A 16986-nucleotide genomic window follows, 5' to 3' on the forward strand; every position below is an offset into this window, starting at 1 on the left:
GAAAACCAGCAGCCTGGCAATCCCTGGAGACTGTTCCCCAGAAAACACCACATGCAAGGCCGTCTTTGACTGGACTCAGATCTCTCGCAGGCTGAGAAGCCTTTCCCCAGGGGTTTGTCTAGAGGATTACAGGCAACTGTACAATTTTGTGGCTGCCTTAGATGATGGCTAACCATTGGGACTAATTAAAAAGCCTAAAGGGAAAGTCTGGGAAATGTCCAGAGGGGCTCAGAAAGCTGTCACATTCCTGGGTACCAGCCACGCACATCGCAGGGCTGAATGCATCCTCGGGGAGGACCTGGGGAGGACCCAAGTGCTCACCCCTGGCTGACCCTGAGGCTCTGTGCTGCAGGTAGTACTTACAGAGATGCCAAACCCGGTGGTAAAACACGTTCTCTAATTAACATCCAGCCAGCAGCACGACCCTGGGGAGCCACCCTACCCCTTCTGAGCATCTCAATTCCCTGACTGGATTGAACCTGTCCATGTGTAGGTGAAAGCATGTGTTTGTCAGAGAACATGCATGCAGTTGTTCATGGGTGCACTTCAGATGGCTCAGAAACTGTGCAAAATGTCTGCGTGCATATGTGCACTTTTTCATAAAGGGTCTAACGTCTTCATCAGATAAAGGAGCCAATTACTCAAAAAACAGTCACGAATGACTAAGACCAGATCTCTGGTAGGCCTTTTACAGTAGTAAATTCTAAGGGAAGATTTAAAAACCATACACACACAAACACATTTGCTATAAGACAGCAGAGGCCTTTTAATATTGTCTACATGTGCTTATTTTATGGAGGAAGGATGAAAGAAGTATAGTAGCCAGAGAGATAAAAATAAAAAATTAAACCTACACAAAAGTTAATCACATAATAAGATTCGGAAATATATTCAAATAATTGCAAGCCTATAAGAAACATTATAAATTATTTCATGTTGAATTTTTTGTCTATGGATTTAATGTATTATTCATTTCTGTTCTAACCCCAAATTTTATTTATGAAAAATTAAGACCAACTTTAAGAACCTTCAATATTCACTTTTATTATTTATAAAAAAATTAAGGTATGAGAGTGCATATGGTGTACTGCGATCTTGGGTTTGCACATCTATTCACGTGTTTACATTATTTCAACTTTAATAAACATACCATATATGTATCTTTACAATACCTGATACAGATTTAAGCTGTCTGGCACTTATACATGTATTATTAGCTCATTCTGATGCTCTGCACGTCAAGAAGATGTTAAAAATGATTGGCCTGAAATAACTCCAAGATGAAGACTGATTGAAGCAGTTATGCTCCAGCGTTTGCCACAAATTTATTTGTGCCGGTTTTATTTTCTCCCCCTAATTGAATGTAAACGTTTGCCAAAAAAAAAAAAAAAAAAATCTGGAAATGAAGTTCTGTTACTTTTTAGTCTAATAAATAATTCTAGCTACGCTTAATGTAGCTTTTTTAAGGCCTTCATACAATTGAAAAAAATTAAAGTCGCGCATGTTAAAACCCTGTTCATTTATAAAATAAAAAATAGAATTTTATAGGTTTGCAGTTAAAAGTTACTGTTCAAAACCTCTCATGCATGTAACAGCTGCAGCCCAACTGAAAGTCCTTGGTGCTGGCAGCCAGGGCACAGCCCGCTGCCAGCAATGTGAGGCATTAAGAAAACACCATGATGTCAGAGGTCTAGATTTACATGTATTAAGCCACACGCCAGCAAATTCTCTGATAAATACACATCATTTTAATAATCAGTATTTGATAGCAGATGAAAACATGCATTAGACTAAAAATGCCACAAATTTGTTTTTATATCCATTCACTATAAAACTTTCTTTTTTAAAATTTAAAGTCTTGGTTCCTATGTTAGAATACACAGTAATCAGGAGGATACATGATGGGGAGCCAGTTTTCGGTAAAAGACGCACAGTGGGTCCATCCAAGCAGCTTCATCAGCTGTAATAAAACACACACAATTATTAAAGAACAGATGTTTCAGGCTCAGCATTTAGGGTAAATTCTGTATTAAATATTTAGTCGTAATAAAGAAGCAGCAGGTAGAACTTTCCTTCCATCAACTCACCCACAACCTTCCTTCCTTCCGCCCGACCCGCCTATCCTGGCGATTATCATCACCCCTGCCAACCCTCCTGCCTTCCCTCCCTCTGTCCTCCTGGCTTCCCATCGACTTGACATGACTGGCTCCTTTCCTTCCGACCACCCTAGTTTCCTTTCCCTCACTCTTCCTGAGTGCCTACGGTAGTCAAACACTGTTCTAGGCATTAGGAAAAAGCACTGAACAAACTCACTTCCCACCTTCAGGAAACTTAAGTTCTATGCAGGAAAGCCAAACAGAAAGTCAGCAAGCTAATGAACAGATAATAAATAAGTAAATAATAAGAAATGTATCAGGTATATAGTAAAAATAAAACTTGCTATAAAACAGACTGGGAAGTGAGATGGTCAAGAAAGGGATCTCTGAGGAGGTGACACTTAAGCTGAAATCTGAGTGACAAGAAGAAACCTACTCTGTGAAAATCTGGGGAAGAGCTCTCCATGCAGCTGGAAGAGCTGGGTCCTCGAGAGGGAAAGGGTGCACTGTGTCAGCCAAGCAGAGAGGAGGCTAGGACGGCAGAAGCAGAGTGAGGACGTGGGAGTGTGATATGAGATGCAGCTGGAGAGGCCGCTGGCAGGGGCCGGACCACACGGGCCTTACAGGCCACGGGGAGGAGTTTGGATTTTACTCTAAATGTGACGGAGCTTCACCAGGAGGGGTCTAAAGCCATCTTTTCCGGCTGCTGTGTGGAGAACAGACAGCAGGCGAGCAGAGTGGAGGGGAGACAAGTTATGAAACATCCCCTGGTGTGAGCATCTGGGTGGATCGCGGGCTTCACAAATGTAAGAGCTCAGTTCACAGCCTACATGATGAGAAGACATTAAGTTCCAGAAAGAGCTCTCTCAACCTCCTCAAAGATCTGAAGAAGTGAATTTGAAATGTCTTACAATTTCAACTGACAGAAAAGGTCTGAGAGTAAAGATAACCTATAGTTTACTCTAATTACCAGAAATTGCCCCAGGAACCTACAGGTGAGTTTTACATCCAAAGAATACCTTCAATATGAAGACCAGACCCTCGGCCGCCTTTGGCAGGACCAGCGTACCCCAACCTCCATATACCCTTTAAGCATAAACCAACTATACGTGTACAAAGACAAGGCTAGGCTGAAACAATTTCTGTGGGGTTCAGTGAGTTCTTACAGTTGACACTTAATTTGTGCAGAGAGCTCAACCACAGAACTTCCCTGCATATAATACATGGTAAAATAAAAAATGGCCTATCGTGTCAAATGAAGAATAAAATCAAACATAAACTCTAGAAGTTCAACCGTTTTAGAACTGAGCCAACACGTATTTAAACGAAATCATCCGCTTCCTTCATAAAGGAAACCTGTCTTCTAACTACACAAAATATGCAATGCATTTTGCCTATGTTGAAAACACTAGAAGCTAAAAATATAGGTTTTCTGGACAGGAGTGAAAAATGTTTTAAAAATTTAAACAGCTTACTGACTACCTTTCATGCATTTATTTTATAGTTCACATTATGTTAATTAGACTAATAATTAGTCACGATAAAGCTGGTACTGTTTTATCACTACCGTAAGGCTTTCTAACTATCTTGTCACTCTACAATATTGAAATGATACCCAACAGTGGCAATTTTAATATCACTTACTTGAATACAATTTTTCCAGTTTTCTTTTGTTGGTTTTTCTTCCACAAGTTTAGTTGCAAATTTAAGGCCTCTCCCATACATTTTATTTACGAAGGCATGCTTGTATGCAAATGTCAAAACCTACAACGTAAAACAAGATACAGCTCATCTACAAAATATTTACAATTTAAGGCATATTGCTTTAATAATGAAAGAACTGGACTTCCCTGGTGGCGCAGTGGTTAAGAATCCACCTGCCGATGCAGGGGACACGGGTTCGATCCCTGGTCCGGGAAGATCCCACATGCTGCGGAGCAACTAAGCCCGTGCGCCACAACTACTGAGCCTGGGTGCCACAACTACTGAAGCCTGTGCGCCTAGAGCCCGTGCTCCGCAACGAGAGAAGCCACCGCGATGAGAAGCCTGCACACCGCAACGAAGAGTGGCCCCCGCTCGGCGCAACTAGAGAAGGCCCGCGTGCAGCAACAAAGACCCAACGCAGCCAAAAGTAAATAAATAAAAATCAAAGAAAAAATAATAAAGAAAAATAATGAAAGAATTGAGGCTTTAACAGAAGTGTAGCTTTTCAAATGAACATGTTACATCAAGTAAATTTTAACAACTTTTTAAAACAACAATTAACATCTTTAAAAGAGCTGGGTATCCCACAGAACAGATAATCTATTTGGGGAAAGAAAGCTATTATGATAAATCACTAGCTGTTGGAATCCATACCAAAATACCTCTATGCAAAAGAAAGCAGAGCTAACGTAAGTGACGACAAAATTGCAAGTTAGACGTACAAAACTACAGTCACTATAAATCACCAAAATTGCGAAAGAGGATAAAAGTAAACAAATGAAGTGTCATATTATATAAACATGTTCTTACTTTCAACTGCTTCCTTTTGTCCAAGTTTTCTACCTTTAATTACTGCATTTGTCAAAAATACTCATAAGCCATTTGTTTATATCTTTAGTCTCCACTTTTAGAATGTGCAGCATGTCCTCAAAGAAAGGAATCCTGTCACACTTACCTGTATTCTAGAGACAAGGAAAGGGTTCAACAACTGTTGCTACAGACACAGTAAACAGACAGGTGATACAATGCACACCCCTAACATAAGAGCGCTGCGGCAAGAAGAGAATTCTTTATAACAGGTTTATTGTGATACTCATCAAGTGTCTACCGACTTGATGCCGCACCAGGCTCTTATTCATCTTCTTCCCAGCAGCGAGCGCAGTGTCTGGCACACAGCAGACACGAGATAACTTTGTTAGTAGTAACAGCAAGTATTGCTGACGTCCTTCCAGGTACGTGATACTCATTCATAAAATCCCATGGTACGCAGCACCACAGCCCCACATGAGCATTCGGTCACCCACCTACGGTGACACAGGTCAAAGGGGCAGGGGCAGAATCCAAGCTCCAGGGGCCTGATTTCAGATCCAAATTCTTAACCTCTGGTGCTGCTTCCTTCAGTTTCTGGAACATTACTGAGTTCCTTCTATAAAAGCACTACTGAACTGAGGTGGAACAACCTGAAGCAGATAGGAAGAATTTTCTCCTACTTCAGAAGTCTTTACTACCGATCACCATAGTTAATCTTGAAAACAAGCACCTGTCTCCTAAAAAACCGCCACAGTTTGTGCTGGAAGAAGAATTCCACTGATTACATTTCCTTTTTTCTTCCTTTATGTCCAGAAGAAAGGAAGACTGGCAAATACCTGTAGCTATATAATCTCTACTGTTAAGAATTATAGTAGAGAGCTAGGAGGCATTTTACATGTTTTTATAATCTAAACCCAAAAAGCTCATCAATGTTACTTTTTCTACACTGGGCTTTAAAAACTGATCAGGTACAAATCAAGATGATAGTTATTTAGAAGTTAAAGAGTTTGGAGAGAAATAACAAATATCTAAACTAACCAGAATACCGCCATCTCCATCCCTGACAAATGAGCACAGGGACAGGTGTGGGAAGGTACGAAGACAGCTTTCAGATGCCCTTAATTTTAGCTGATACATAAATGGCTTAACCAAAAGCCCGCCACACACGCTCTCCAACTGTTTCCCCAGCTAGCGTGGTCCACCAGCCACTGTGCGGACAGAACCAAACAACGGTCAAGTGGTTTCAAAGCCGGGAAGACCAGGGAGGCCTCGCTAAGCACCTCATCTTCTTCGGAGCCCAGCTCAGCCTCATTCCATTTATCCTCATCCTCTCTGGCCGGGCCCGCTGGGCACAAGGGATCTGGGATGCACCCCCAAGAACTGCAGCGAAACAAGAAGGCGAAAGGGTACCTTACTGTCGAAAAGATCAGTCCATTTTGTAGCTTCCCAGAAAGTTTCCGTCAGAGAATCCAGGGCGCTCTCTCCCTCCTCCTCTCTCCCTTCCAGGTCGCCTGATGCAGCCCCGTCCTCCTCCCGGGTCTGGAGAAGGTGGTCGGCCAGGGCACAGCCTTTCCTACACAGGGCATCTACGAGCGTCGACTTCTGCTTGTCCATGTCACTGTGTGCCAAACCAACACATTCCACAGATCAGGAGAGCATCTTTAGAAGTACAGCCTCACCCGAAATTAACCTCATGCCTTCTCTGCCTAAGATTTACAATGCAGGAATGTGGTGTAGCCATGGAGAGACATCTGCATTGCGCAACACATGAGCCACTCTTCCACACACAGATTAAATGAGTTAGGATCGCTGTAATCGGTTGAAACAGCATGCCATGCGCAACAGAGGGGAAAGACTGTTGGATCAATTCTGTCAGCTAAGAAACTCTTAGAACAGTATCTTCTAAGTGTTTCAACTTCTTATGTCAGTCGTTACATACTTGTGCAGTGGTGAACTGTCACGCATACACAGAGCAAAGGAATACAAGGCTTACTCTAGCATTTTAACACATTAACTCATTTATACTCAAAATAACTCTATGAGCAAGAGACCATCAGTTGCCTCTATTTTGCAAAGGAGGAAATCGAGGCACAGAGAGATCAGGCGATCTGTTCAAGGTCCCACAGTTAGGGAGCGGCAGATCCAGGACTCCGAGCTCTGCGGCTGGTCCTGGAACCCCTGCTCTTAATCGCCGGGGCCACCTGCCTTGCTCCAGGCAGGCAGCTTTGTTTCTGATGTGTTCCAATGCCCAGAACAATGCCTGGCACGGAACAGACACTCAGTAAATTGCTGCTGAATGAAATACAGTAACAGCCTACACTCCTGGGACAGTACTGGCCCCTCCAATGCTTATTTGACGCATCCTGCCCAACTCCTGTCAGATACGTCTAAAGACGAGGATTACAAGTGCTGAGAAGATGACCAGGAGGCACTCAGATATGGGATGAACAAACTGTCTACCGGTAAGCATGATTCTGAAGGACCCAGAGTGAAACGTGCCGCCTATGAAATCCGCTGGGACTGTAAAATCAACAACAATTTGTACAAAAGACAATTAAAATAAGAAGAAGAGGAAAAAAAACCCCAACACAACGCCAATAACCTGCTACAACCTAAGTTACCCACCTTAATACATTTGCAATGCAGGTGAAATTATGCCTAAAAGATGCCCAAGAGTTTATGAGCAAAGAGTTTCAAAGTTTAAAAGAGCCAACTCTCACTCTCTTTCCTGGGAAGCGTTTCTGGGGACTTGAAGTGCTTGGTCACTGTGGACTTAAGAACAGAATGATGGACGGGCTTTCATTTACTGAGTCCCTCCTTACCCCATCACCTCTTCTTAGATGCCAGGCGGCACCTGAAATGTCTCGGCAGTACTTCACTCATGCTCTACAGCAGCCTCAGCAGTCAAGCGTTATCTCCACGTTGTGAGGGAGAACGGGGGCCGTGGAACACAACTGGGCAGGGAGGGCAGGTCTGGATATCCACTCACCTACGGCATCCCGACTGACTGTCCTGGCTGCCCAGAGGAGGGCTGCAGGATGCAGAGCTTGGAGGGCGAGCTGGGGTGACAGGTGTGCTGGACTCGCCAGACCTGGATTGAATCACCTTTAAGACCCCTTTCTATTTCCGCATTCTCTGATCCAATAACCTAAATTCCACATATCTGGAATGTTCTCTTCCTACCCTCTTCTAACTTTGAACTGACCTGCTCGGATTAAATACCTATTAATCCATGATGGTTTCCCTGCTCTCCTTCCCATGGGCTTTCACAGTTTAAAATACTTATTATAACTGTTAATCACATTCCATCCAGCAATTATCATCTTCTGTATTAGGCTGTATGTTTCCTAAGAGTAGAGAGTGTCTTGTTCATTTTTTTTTTACATCCCTCTCAGTGGCGCTACATACAGTGCTCGGTCAATAAATCTCTCTGAATCAAAGTTAGTTAGGGACTGATCAAGGTGGCAATAGCTACATTTTAGGAAGTAACTTCAATTAGATACTTTAGTGGACTAAGTAAACTGCAGTTTAATTAAAACTTAGATCCCCTACAAAAAGTTAATATTTTTAAGATTACAAAATGGCCGTCTTGCAATTTTTGAAACGAGTGACTTAAGCGAAAGCAGCTGGAAATGAGAAATCCATGCCCCATATAATCCTTTGTATATAACTGGCATTTCATAATATATATAACTGGCATTTCATAATGCATATAACTGGCATTTGTATATAACTGGCATTTCATAAATGGTGGCTGCACCATCCACTATTATTATTAGCAACTATAAAACAGCAATGTTTCGAGAAGGTTCCTTTGGAAAGTGTGAAAGGGTGCTGACAATGGCCAAAAACCTATTTTGAACAAATTTTATTCCGCTTGAACACTGCTGCTTGTAAGACTCGTTAGGACCAGTATAAACGATGCAAGGTCAAGAGTTCTAGCAGTTTAAAATCAAGCGTTTTGTATGTATATAAAAAAAATTCTGACTGAAGCAGATGGAATCTTTAAGGGAAACTACCATATTTTCAGGCAGCCTGCACGGTTTCAGTTTATTATTAGTTACAATAACGCTAAGAGGAGGAAACTTCTACCCTTGTAAGTTAAGGACCCCCAGGGTTGGAAATAAACCAAAGTGACAGAGGGGAGACTGGTACTGGGAGTGTGGGAGTGTTATCAGGAGATGATGGTAGGAGTTCGTGGAAGGGTGAACGGGAAAGCCGCCGGACCGTCACACCAGCAAGCGGAAACCACACTCTCGCACGGATGGAGCCTTACAAACGCATAAACCCAGCTACGCGTCTGTTGTACACATCACGTTAGAGTTTCCTAAAGCTAAAGTATAATCCCCCCACCCTTGTTCTCCAGTAGTACTGTAAACCCAGTTTCATAAACTGAAGTTGCCAGATAATGGCTTTAACCCAATGTGATTTCTTATCACTTTACTAATAAGCATATAAACTAAATTTGGAGCCTGTCATGCTATTGGTCAATCAACACTTGAAAAATTAATTTTACAGGGTGCTCTGTGCTTCCTTCTCCATGTGTCCAGTTCACACATATCCCCCAAATGGCTGGACTGCTTGATCACAGCCACTCAAATCTCTCCACCATGACAGCACCTGATGGTGGAGGAAGCAAACGACTTTTCTTTTGCTTAATCTTAAACGACTGGAGAAAATTACTATAAGATATTTAAGGATGGAGTATCCCCAAATCGGTAACTCCAATGATAAGGATATAAAAAATACCAGAAAAGAAGGATATTTTCAATAATTAAAAAAAGTAACTAAGAAATGAGATGCAAGAAAGAGTATTTACTGGTTAGGTACTTTTTTATAATAGCTGCATCGGGCCTGGGGTCAGTCTTCATCGCAATATAAACTGCTAGGGCCGTTTGATCTATATGAGAAATAACAGCATTTGCAGCTTCGACAATTTCATTAAGCCTTTTCATTCGTTCCTGGGGAGGAAGAAAAAAGAAGAAATAAGAAAAAAATGGATGTATCCATGAGCCTCCTGACGCATTTCACTTCTGTCGGTCATGCCCGTGAGAGTTAGGACTCCCGTGGTGTGGGACCAGGTAGGCTGTCCAGCCCAGGGGCTCCGCACTAGCTCCTGGTGTGACCTTTACGACGGTCAGCATCTCTAGAAAACTGAGCTCAGACGGGAAAATACCTACCCTACACCCCCCACTGGCGCTGAACGGAGTAATACGCAAGATAACGAAGTTCACAGAAATATAAACTGTTTTCTACAGAGGCAGCTCTTTCCTTGGGTAACTTAAAAGTTCAGAAACGTGATCAGCTATGTTACCCCCGTCCCACAGCACATGAAAACAGAAGTAAAAAAAGCACCAGCTGATGAGACAAATTCTAATTTATTACTGAAACCTCCGAAATGAGAGTAAACAGGAACAGAAGCAACAGAGTCTCACTACAGGCCCCGGGCTGTCCTGGCGTCCACAGCAGTCCAGCTCCTCACAGGGCCTGCGGGCTCACACTCAACCCTTGGTGACTCTTGATTGGTTATGGCCACAAGCACTTTCTACAGCCAGGACTCCCAGTGAGAGCTGGTCCACTGAGGACAGCTGGGAGCTACACAGCCAATTCTCAGAAATCAGAAACGAAGTTAACCAAGGTAGTGCAGAGGAGCTCCGCTTTTGCTGCAGGCGCCTGAGACTCCAGCAGGCCATGACCACGGCCTTCTGCTCCCAGCTCTTCAGGTCAAGGTCAGAAAAGCCACCCTTAGGGTTTCCTATCTACTTCTCCTCCCACTGACCAAACGTGAGTCCTGAGTCAGCTTAATGAAAATAGCTCAACAGAACATTCAATCTGAGGTGACACGTTTTCAGTCGGCAAGAAGAGAAGACAAAGACTGCCCCCTTATTCCAAAGGCAAACCTCATCTAATACTGCAAACAAAATAAGAGACTCAGAGTAAAATCGAACACGCCCAACCTTTTCAGCATCCAACTGATGAAGTCGTGCAACGTACAGAGGGAGATAATTAGGGTATGTTTCCTTCAATTCATTATAAATGTCACTAGAATCCAGCCTACATATGTAAGAAAGAGAAACAGTCATTATTTCAGTTCTTTTAGAAAGAAAATAATTTGTCTTTCCTATTACTTTACATTGTTTTGAAGTTCCAGTCAATAACCTAAGGTACCAATCTGAAATATAATTACTGACAAAGACTGTGTTTATTTGCAGGCAGTATAAATATGCTACCGAGAAAACAAAACAAAACAAAAAATCAAACTGTAAATTATTTCATTTATGAGTTCAATAAGATGGTCAGATGAAAGTAAGCATCGACAGCTTTCCTACATACCAGCTATAATTAGATTTATCAACGGGAGGGAAAAAAACATTCAAAAACAGTTAAGAAAGATTAAAAGATCTAGAAATGCCTAAGACCTACAAAGAAGGAAAATTTACACTGTTTTGGAAGAATCTGAAGTCTTGAATGAACAAAGAGACAGATGTTCCACGTTCCCAGCTGGGGAAGCTGAAGAAACTACATCTGTTCTTACTGACTCCACGGCGGGAGGAACAGCAGCAGAGCAGAGGCCGCGGTTTGCCCCGCCTGGCAGGAAACCACGGCGGGGCCTGCGTTCTCAGCACCTGGCAGACCCTCTGCGTCGCTGGCGGGGGCTGAGCAGGAGAGAGCCCCCGCCTCTCAACGGAATTCACCCAGAACCTGGCCTCAGCAGCAGGCCGCGGGGCTGGGGTGCCGGCCGGGCTGGGGTGCCGGCCGACATGTGCCAACCCCCTGCCCCTCCCAGCAGGAGAGTCCTCCAAGCCAAGGGGACGGGGAGCCTGCGGTCCTGGCTGCAGCCAGTCTGGAGGAGGCTCCGCTTCACTGAGCTGGGAGTGGGAAGAGAGTGACCTTGGCTCACATACCAGAGTCTCACTTTTCTTACTGAACTTTTGTAGATGTTCTTAAATAGGTGTTTCTCCGTTTGCTGTATGTCCTTAGGATCATTTCCAGAGGTTTAAAAAGGTTTGTTTTAAATTTGCTCGTAATCAAATAGTAACTGGAAAACCAGGACACAGTATCACTCACCTGCTACATGTATAAATACAGAGACAACTAATAATAACAGGACAATGATTATCTTTGGAAAGGGGGCAAAAAGTGATTTATTTTCTTTTTTGTACCTTCCAATAAAATTCTCTTCCAAGAGCAGATCAGAATAAGGATTAAAATTTTAAAAATTCTTATCACAAAAGGGAATTAAAAACTAAATATAATTACAAGAAAATTTAAAAGCACTTGCAGTCCTATCCACTGTTAACATTTCTGAATACACAGCCTTTGCATACACACACAATATTGTTGTAACTGGGAAAATAAAAGTAAACGCTTAGAGGATTAAAACTCATTTAAAACTTACTTTGTCATCCACTGAATTTTAAGATCTCGTAATGCTTCAGTAAACTCTTCTTTTAAATCTTTCTCTTTTTCTGAATCTTTTTCTTTGTCTTTGCTGCCATTCTTAGTCTTTGTTGGTGGAGATATTAGGTAGTAATGAACAGGGATTACATCCTGTGAAAAATGAACGTGGAGAGACAGTCTTAGATTAACATGCTTAATATTCCTTATTTAAAAATCTTCAAAAAAAAAAAATCTTCAATAGCCGAACAGCATGTAACATCGGCTGCACTTGAGCGGTACTACACTGTATTTCAGATTCTAAGGGCCAAAATACATCTAAAGTTCCAATCTGAGATCAAAGTAATTTTCTCCCAAACTTTAAAGCTAATGCTTCTAATAACTCCTTTAAAACAAGGAAATAAGAACAAACTTTTCTCCATTTAAGTGTTATTTGGTATTCTTAGTTTTACTTGACAGACTGACTACAAAAATGTACTGAGCTTTCACATTTTACATCTGAGAAGAGAAAATAATTAAATTTTAAAGAAAGAAAGAAAAGATCTGCTTTTCTAATTAAATTTAAAGAGAAATTTCTTTCTTCATTCAATCCACAGGACTTACTGAGCTCCCGCGGTGTGCAAGGTAATAGCTCCAAAGAGGTGAGGGACAAAGCAGACAAGGGCCTTTCACCCTCTGGGAAGACAGCCAACAAACGTGTAGGTAAATAAACGACACGTGATACGAAGACAACAGAATAGAGTAAGGGGATAGAGTGTGACTGGTGGGTAAGGGGGGACCCATGCAGACAAAGTGGTCATGGAAACACTCTAATGGAGCCTCAGTGATCTCAAGGAATAAACTTCAATGAACCTGAATAACCAGAACGAGGAGAGGAAGAGATGTGCGGGGACAAGACGAGCACCTGCAGAAACCTGAGGGGGTGTGCAGCAAGCACAGGGTTAGGTTCTGAGAAAGGGCAGCGGCCACAGTAAGTAAGCAGGGCTGACAGAGTACGGGTAAAAAAATACAGGTTTTATTCTAGGTGCCACAGGAAGAGCTGTATGCAAGGCAGTGACATGATTAAGGATTTTTGCTTTTTGTTTAATAACTCTGGATCCTGTATGGATTAAACACTTTGGTTTTTTGGTGTTTTTTTTTTTTTTTTAATAACTGTTGATACTACCTACGTGGAGAATGGATGATAGAGGCCAAAGTGGAAAAAGAGAAAACAAGTTGGGACACAGACCCAGGTGTCCTGACACTGCCTGGAACTAAAGGACAGGCTATAGAAAAGGAAGCAATAAAGGGACATGAGATGTCCCGGGAAGACAGGACCGATGGTGGTTGCTGGTGGTATTTAAGACGAGGGGCTGAATGAGACCAGCAGGGGTGGGGGAGGGGGAAAAGAGCAAGCCCAGGAATGGTCCAAAGCTTTCCACTGTGGAGGGAGAGTCTGAGGTCACGGCAGCCCCGGGGAAAAGCCAGCATGAAGATCGAGCGTGGGCGGCTAGTGACAGCTAGCTGAAAGGCGGCGTCAGGCGGGAGAAGTAACTGTCAAACCTGACAGCACAGTGGCCGCTGATCGCCGACAGAGCAAGAGCGGCAGGGGAGGCTGGTGGGGGGCGGAGGGCAGAGGGTAAAGGCCGAGAGGGAGGTGAGAAGTAAACAGGTATGGATGGTCCTTTTGAGAAGTTTTGCTTTAAAGAGAGCAAGTGTAACTACACCTATTTGTGTCTATTTTATTAGCACGTGAGTCTTGTGAAAAGTAATGCAGGATCTGGGAAATGAAATCACCTGTTATAGTTGCTAGATCCGTTTCTGGCACAATAACTAGGTGTCCCTAATTAAATCATTATTTATTAAGACAATTTCTAAAATTCTGTCTTTAGGTTTACATTAAAAACGTTGCTAAACTAAAATCTTGTATTTGTTTTAATTAACAAAGTTTCTAAAATTGGAACAAATTACACTATCAAAGTTGTCAAGGCCCTATTCACATAATTTCAGAAAAAACTTTGCACAGGTTGAGTCACAAACAAGTACTGGCCCCATCTTCCCCTGAGGTGTAAATACTACATAAATATGTCCATTTTAACAATTTTCACAATTAAACTTTATTTGGGGATATAACAGTAAATATAAGCAGCTACTGTTGTAGGAGCTCTAATGAAATAGTAACCACCATTTCAGTACAACCCATTTAAAGCGCAGAAAACCACTGATGGACGAGAACCACAGAAAGCCATTTTTAGCCATTTCAGCACCACTCTCCCTTGAGGTCCGGAGCAAGTTTGCAAGCAAAGGTCTTCAGTGAAGTGTGAGCCTGGGAAGGGGAAACAGCCCTCCCGTGGGCAGGCTTCCTTCCAGTCCCTGCCACCCATCCTGCGCTCCTTCTCCAGGTTTACTCTGCTAGGTGGACACTGCCCTGAGCTTAAGCCAAGTTAAAAGGGTCTGCAACATTTGAGTGGGTACTTGACCACCAAGTTCTCACAGTAACAGCCCACTTCAGTGTCATCTGTTTAGCAGAGACAACACACCTATGAATTAAAGGTGCAAGTGGCCTCCAACATTTACTCTGTTAATAGGGCCCTACTCCCTTTGCAGTCAGGCTCCTGTACCGCCCAGTGTGCTGGAATGTGCCTGCACCTGCATTCAGTGTGTGCACCCCCCTGCTGTCCCCTCCTCCTCGCCTGAGCAGGGAGAGGGACAAACCTCAGGAGGCGAGGTCTCTCTGTTGTGAGGCAATTCTTCCTCTGAGGCTCAGAGGTAAGGCATTTGCTAAGATGTTTTAGTAAAGAGAGAAAACAGAATTGAATTTAAAATGAACAATCCATTAAACTTAATCGATGATTAACAATGAACTCTAACAAAGATCTGCAAATAGAGAGAAACCATATATAATAGCAACCATAAACTATCACTAAAAATGCAAAAGAGACTGGGAAAGTTAATGATGAATGGCCTGGGGGTGGGGGGGAACCAAGATTTTGTAATCAGCATTTTATATAGTAAATCTGTACCAAATTAGTAATTATAAAGGCCAGTATTATCCTATAAAATATTTCAGCACAAGAGCTACTTCTTATTACTAAATATTATGGACATGGTTGTTTTAGTCTCCAACCAAAAGAGAAACGAAGTTATTTTTCATTCATTCGTTCATTCATTCATTTATTTATTTTTGCGATACACGGGCCTCTCACTGTTGTGGCCTCTCCCGCTGCGGAGCACAGGCTCTGGACGCGCAGGCCCAGCGGCCATGGCTCACGGGCCCAGCTGCTCCGCGGCATGTGGGATCTTCCCGGACCGGGGCTCGAACCCGTGTCCCCTGCATCAGCAGGTGGACTCTCAACCACTGCGCCACCAGGGAAGCCCTATTTTTCAGTTATTTTATCATGGTCATCTGTTCTTTTTGTCAGTAAGTATTTTTACACCTCAACTTCTCAAGGGCTTAGCATAGGGTCCACTTAACAGAAATGATTTTGTACCATTAAATCATAAGAAATCTTGATTATGATTTTAAAAGACAGTCAAAGAAGAATCTTCAGAGCAGAAATACTACGATATAAGCTCTCTATAGCAGACACTTAACAGTAAGCATATTTTTTAAGAAAAAAATTACTCCATTATTACAAAGTATTTCAACAGTGTTTGAATTGAATTGAACAATATTTAGAAAATGAAATCTATCTGCCAAACCAATAACTATTTAACAAACCACCATTTAAATTTCGGTTCAAAACATAACACCCTTAGCTCTTAAGTGATTAAAAAGTATAAATTCAAAATTTTAATACATTTACACGAACTAAAATAGCTATTTAAAAAATCAATGTCATATTTGAGTGCTATTTATGTTAAAAATAACTATATTCTTTCATATTACAATGAACTTTAAAAAGGGTAACCTACACATTCAACTCAAAAGTCACTGAAACCCAGAGGACAAATCCATTGAGGATTATGTATACAAAGTTGGTATTTTGTTCAGGCAATAAATTATATATTTTGTAATGTAACTATAAAACTATATATAATAATGATTATTTTTAAAACAAGAGCTTCACGTGCACTTACACTGAAGATGGGGAGAAATGGGAGGAAGTGACTCCAGATGCCCAGCTCTAGAAGCTTCACTAACCGTCAATTAACAATAACGTTCCTATTCATTTGACAGTTTCCTATCTCAAATAATCTAATACAAACAAAAGGCACCAAAACTCCAGAAGATCCACCAAACAGTACAACAGAAAGAAAACCCCCAGCTCTGCCTTTGGGACGCGCACCTTCTTTCTAGTGGGCTCCTCATTCTCTGAAGCAGCGGCTTTCAGGCTATTTTCAAAATGAATCAAAGATAATGTGTGCATAAAATGAAATTACAGTTTTATGAATCTGATGAACTGACATTTTCTGTTTTTGTTGTAATGCTGGTTAAATTCCATTAAATGAATTTACATGGCCTTCAAATGGGTAAAGACGCTCAGTTGAGAAATACGGTCTACAGAGAAGCCGACATTCCTTTACCTGGGAAGATAACCCCCAGTGGTGTATTTTGTTTGAACAAAGTCTTTACCACTACATAATCATATAGAATTTTAGAGGTCATTTTAATAAAGACCTTTTATCTATTATAAAATGGTGGCCCCAGTTTCACATCACTATGAATTAAGAAACACTGAATTCTCTTTTGTTTCTTCTTAAAACACTAATTCTTGCCCTGCAGTGCTTCCTGCACGCAGGAGAGAAATCACTACGATGACGAATGATGTCAGCAGGTCCTCACCAGAGAGCTCATCGAATACGTATCCCTTTCTCTAAACTAGACCTGAAGTACAGATTTTCAAACTAAATTTGGCTCCAGCAGTCAATCAGAGATTGTCAAATAAGTTGCAGAGAAGCTGGTCACATCATTTACTAGTTACGGTCTTAAAACCTGCTCCTGCTCTTAGTATAAGTTTTAATTTGGGGCCACAGTCCTTATTTCTGTTTCTGCTAC

At 42.0% G+C, this 16986-nt stretch overlaps 1 protein-coding gene across 7 annotated transcripts in view; it reads right to left on the minus strand.

Moving 5' to 3' along the window:
• Positions 1-1040: 1040 nt before the first annotated feature.
• The window catches only part of TPP2 (tripeptidyl peptidase 2), a 68016-nt gene continuing 52070 nt past the window's right edge, over positions 1041-16986 (minus strand). For 3 of the 7 annotated variants that reach the window (XM_029210164.1, XM_029210167.1, XM_029210166.1), the window contains 6 exons: positions 12010-12161; positions 10568-10664; positions 9441-9571; positions 6021-6228; positions 3741-3860; positions 1041-1960 (listed from right to left, as the gene is read on the minus strand). In XM_029210164.1, coding sequence (XP_029065997.1) covers positions 1871-1960; positions 3741-3860; positions 6021-6228; positions 9441-9571; positions 10568-10664; positions 12010-12161 — 798 coding nt within the window. In that variant the 3' untranslated portion in view covers positions 1041-1870. Of the gene's footprint in view, positions 1961-3740; positions 3861-6020; positions 6229-9429; positions 9572-10567; positions 10665-12009; positions 12162-16986 lie in introns of those variants that run through there. The other 4 variants (XR_003791724.1, XM_029210165.1, XR_003791725.1 and 1 more) reach the window with 4 other exon arrangements.

The sequence above is a fragment of the Monodon monoceros genome, unplaced genomic scaffold, assembly GCF_005190385.1.
Source record: "Monodon monoceros isolate NGI ecotype Baffin Bay Population unplaced genomic scaffold, NGI_Narwhal_1 Super_Scaffold_8, whole genome shotgun sequence".
Lineage (NCBI taxonomy): Eukaryota > Metazoa > Chordata > Mammalia > Artiodactyla > Monodontidae > Monodon > Monodon monoceros.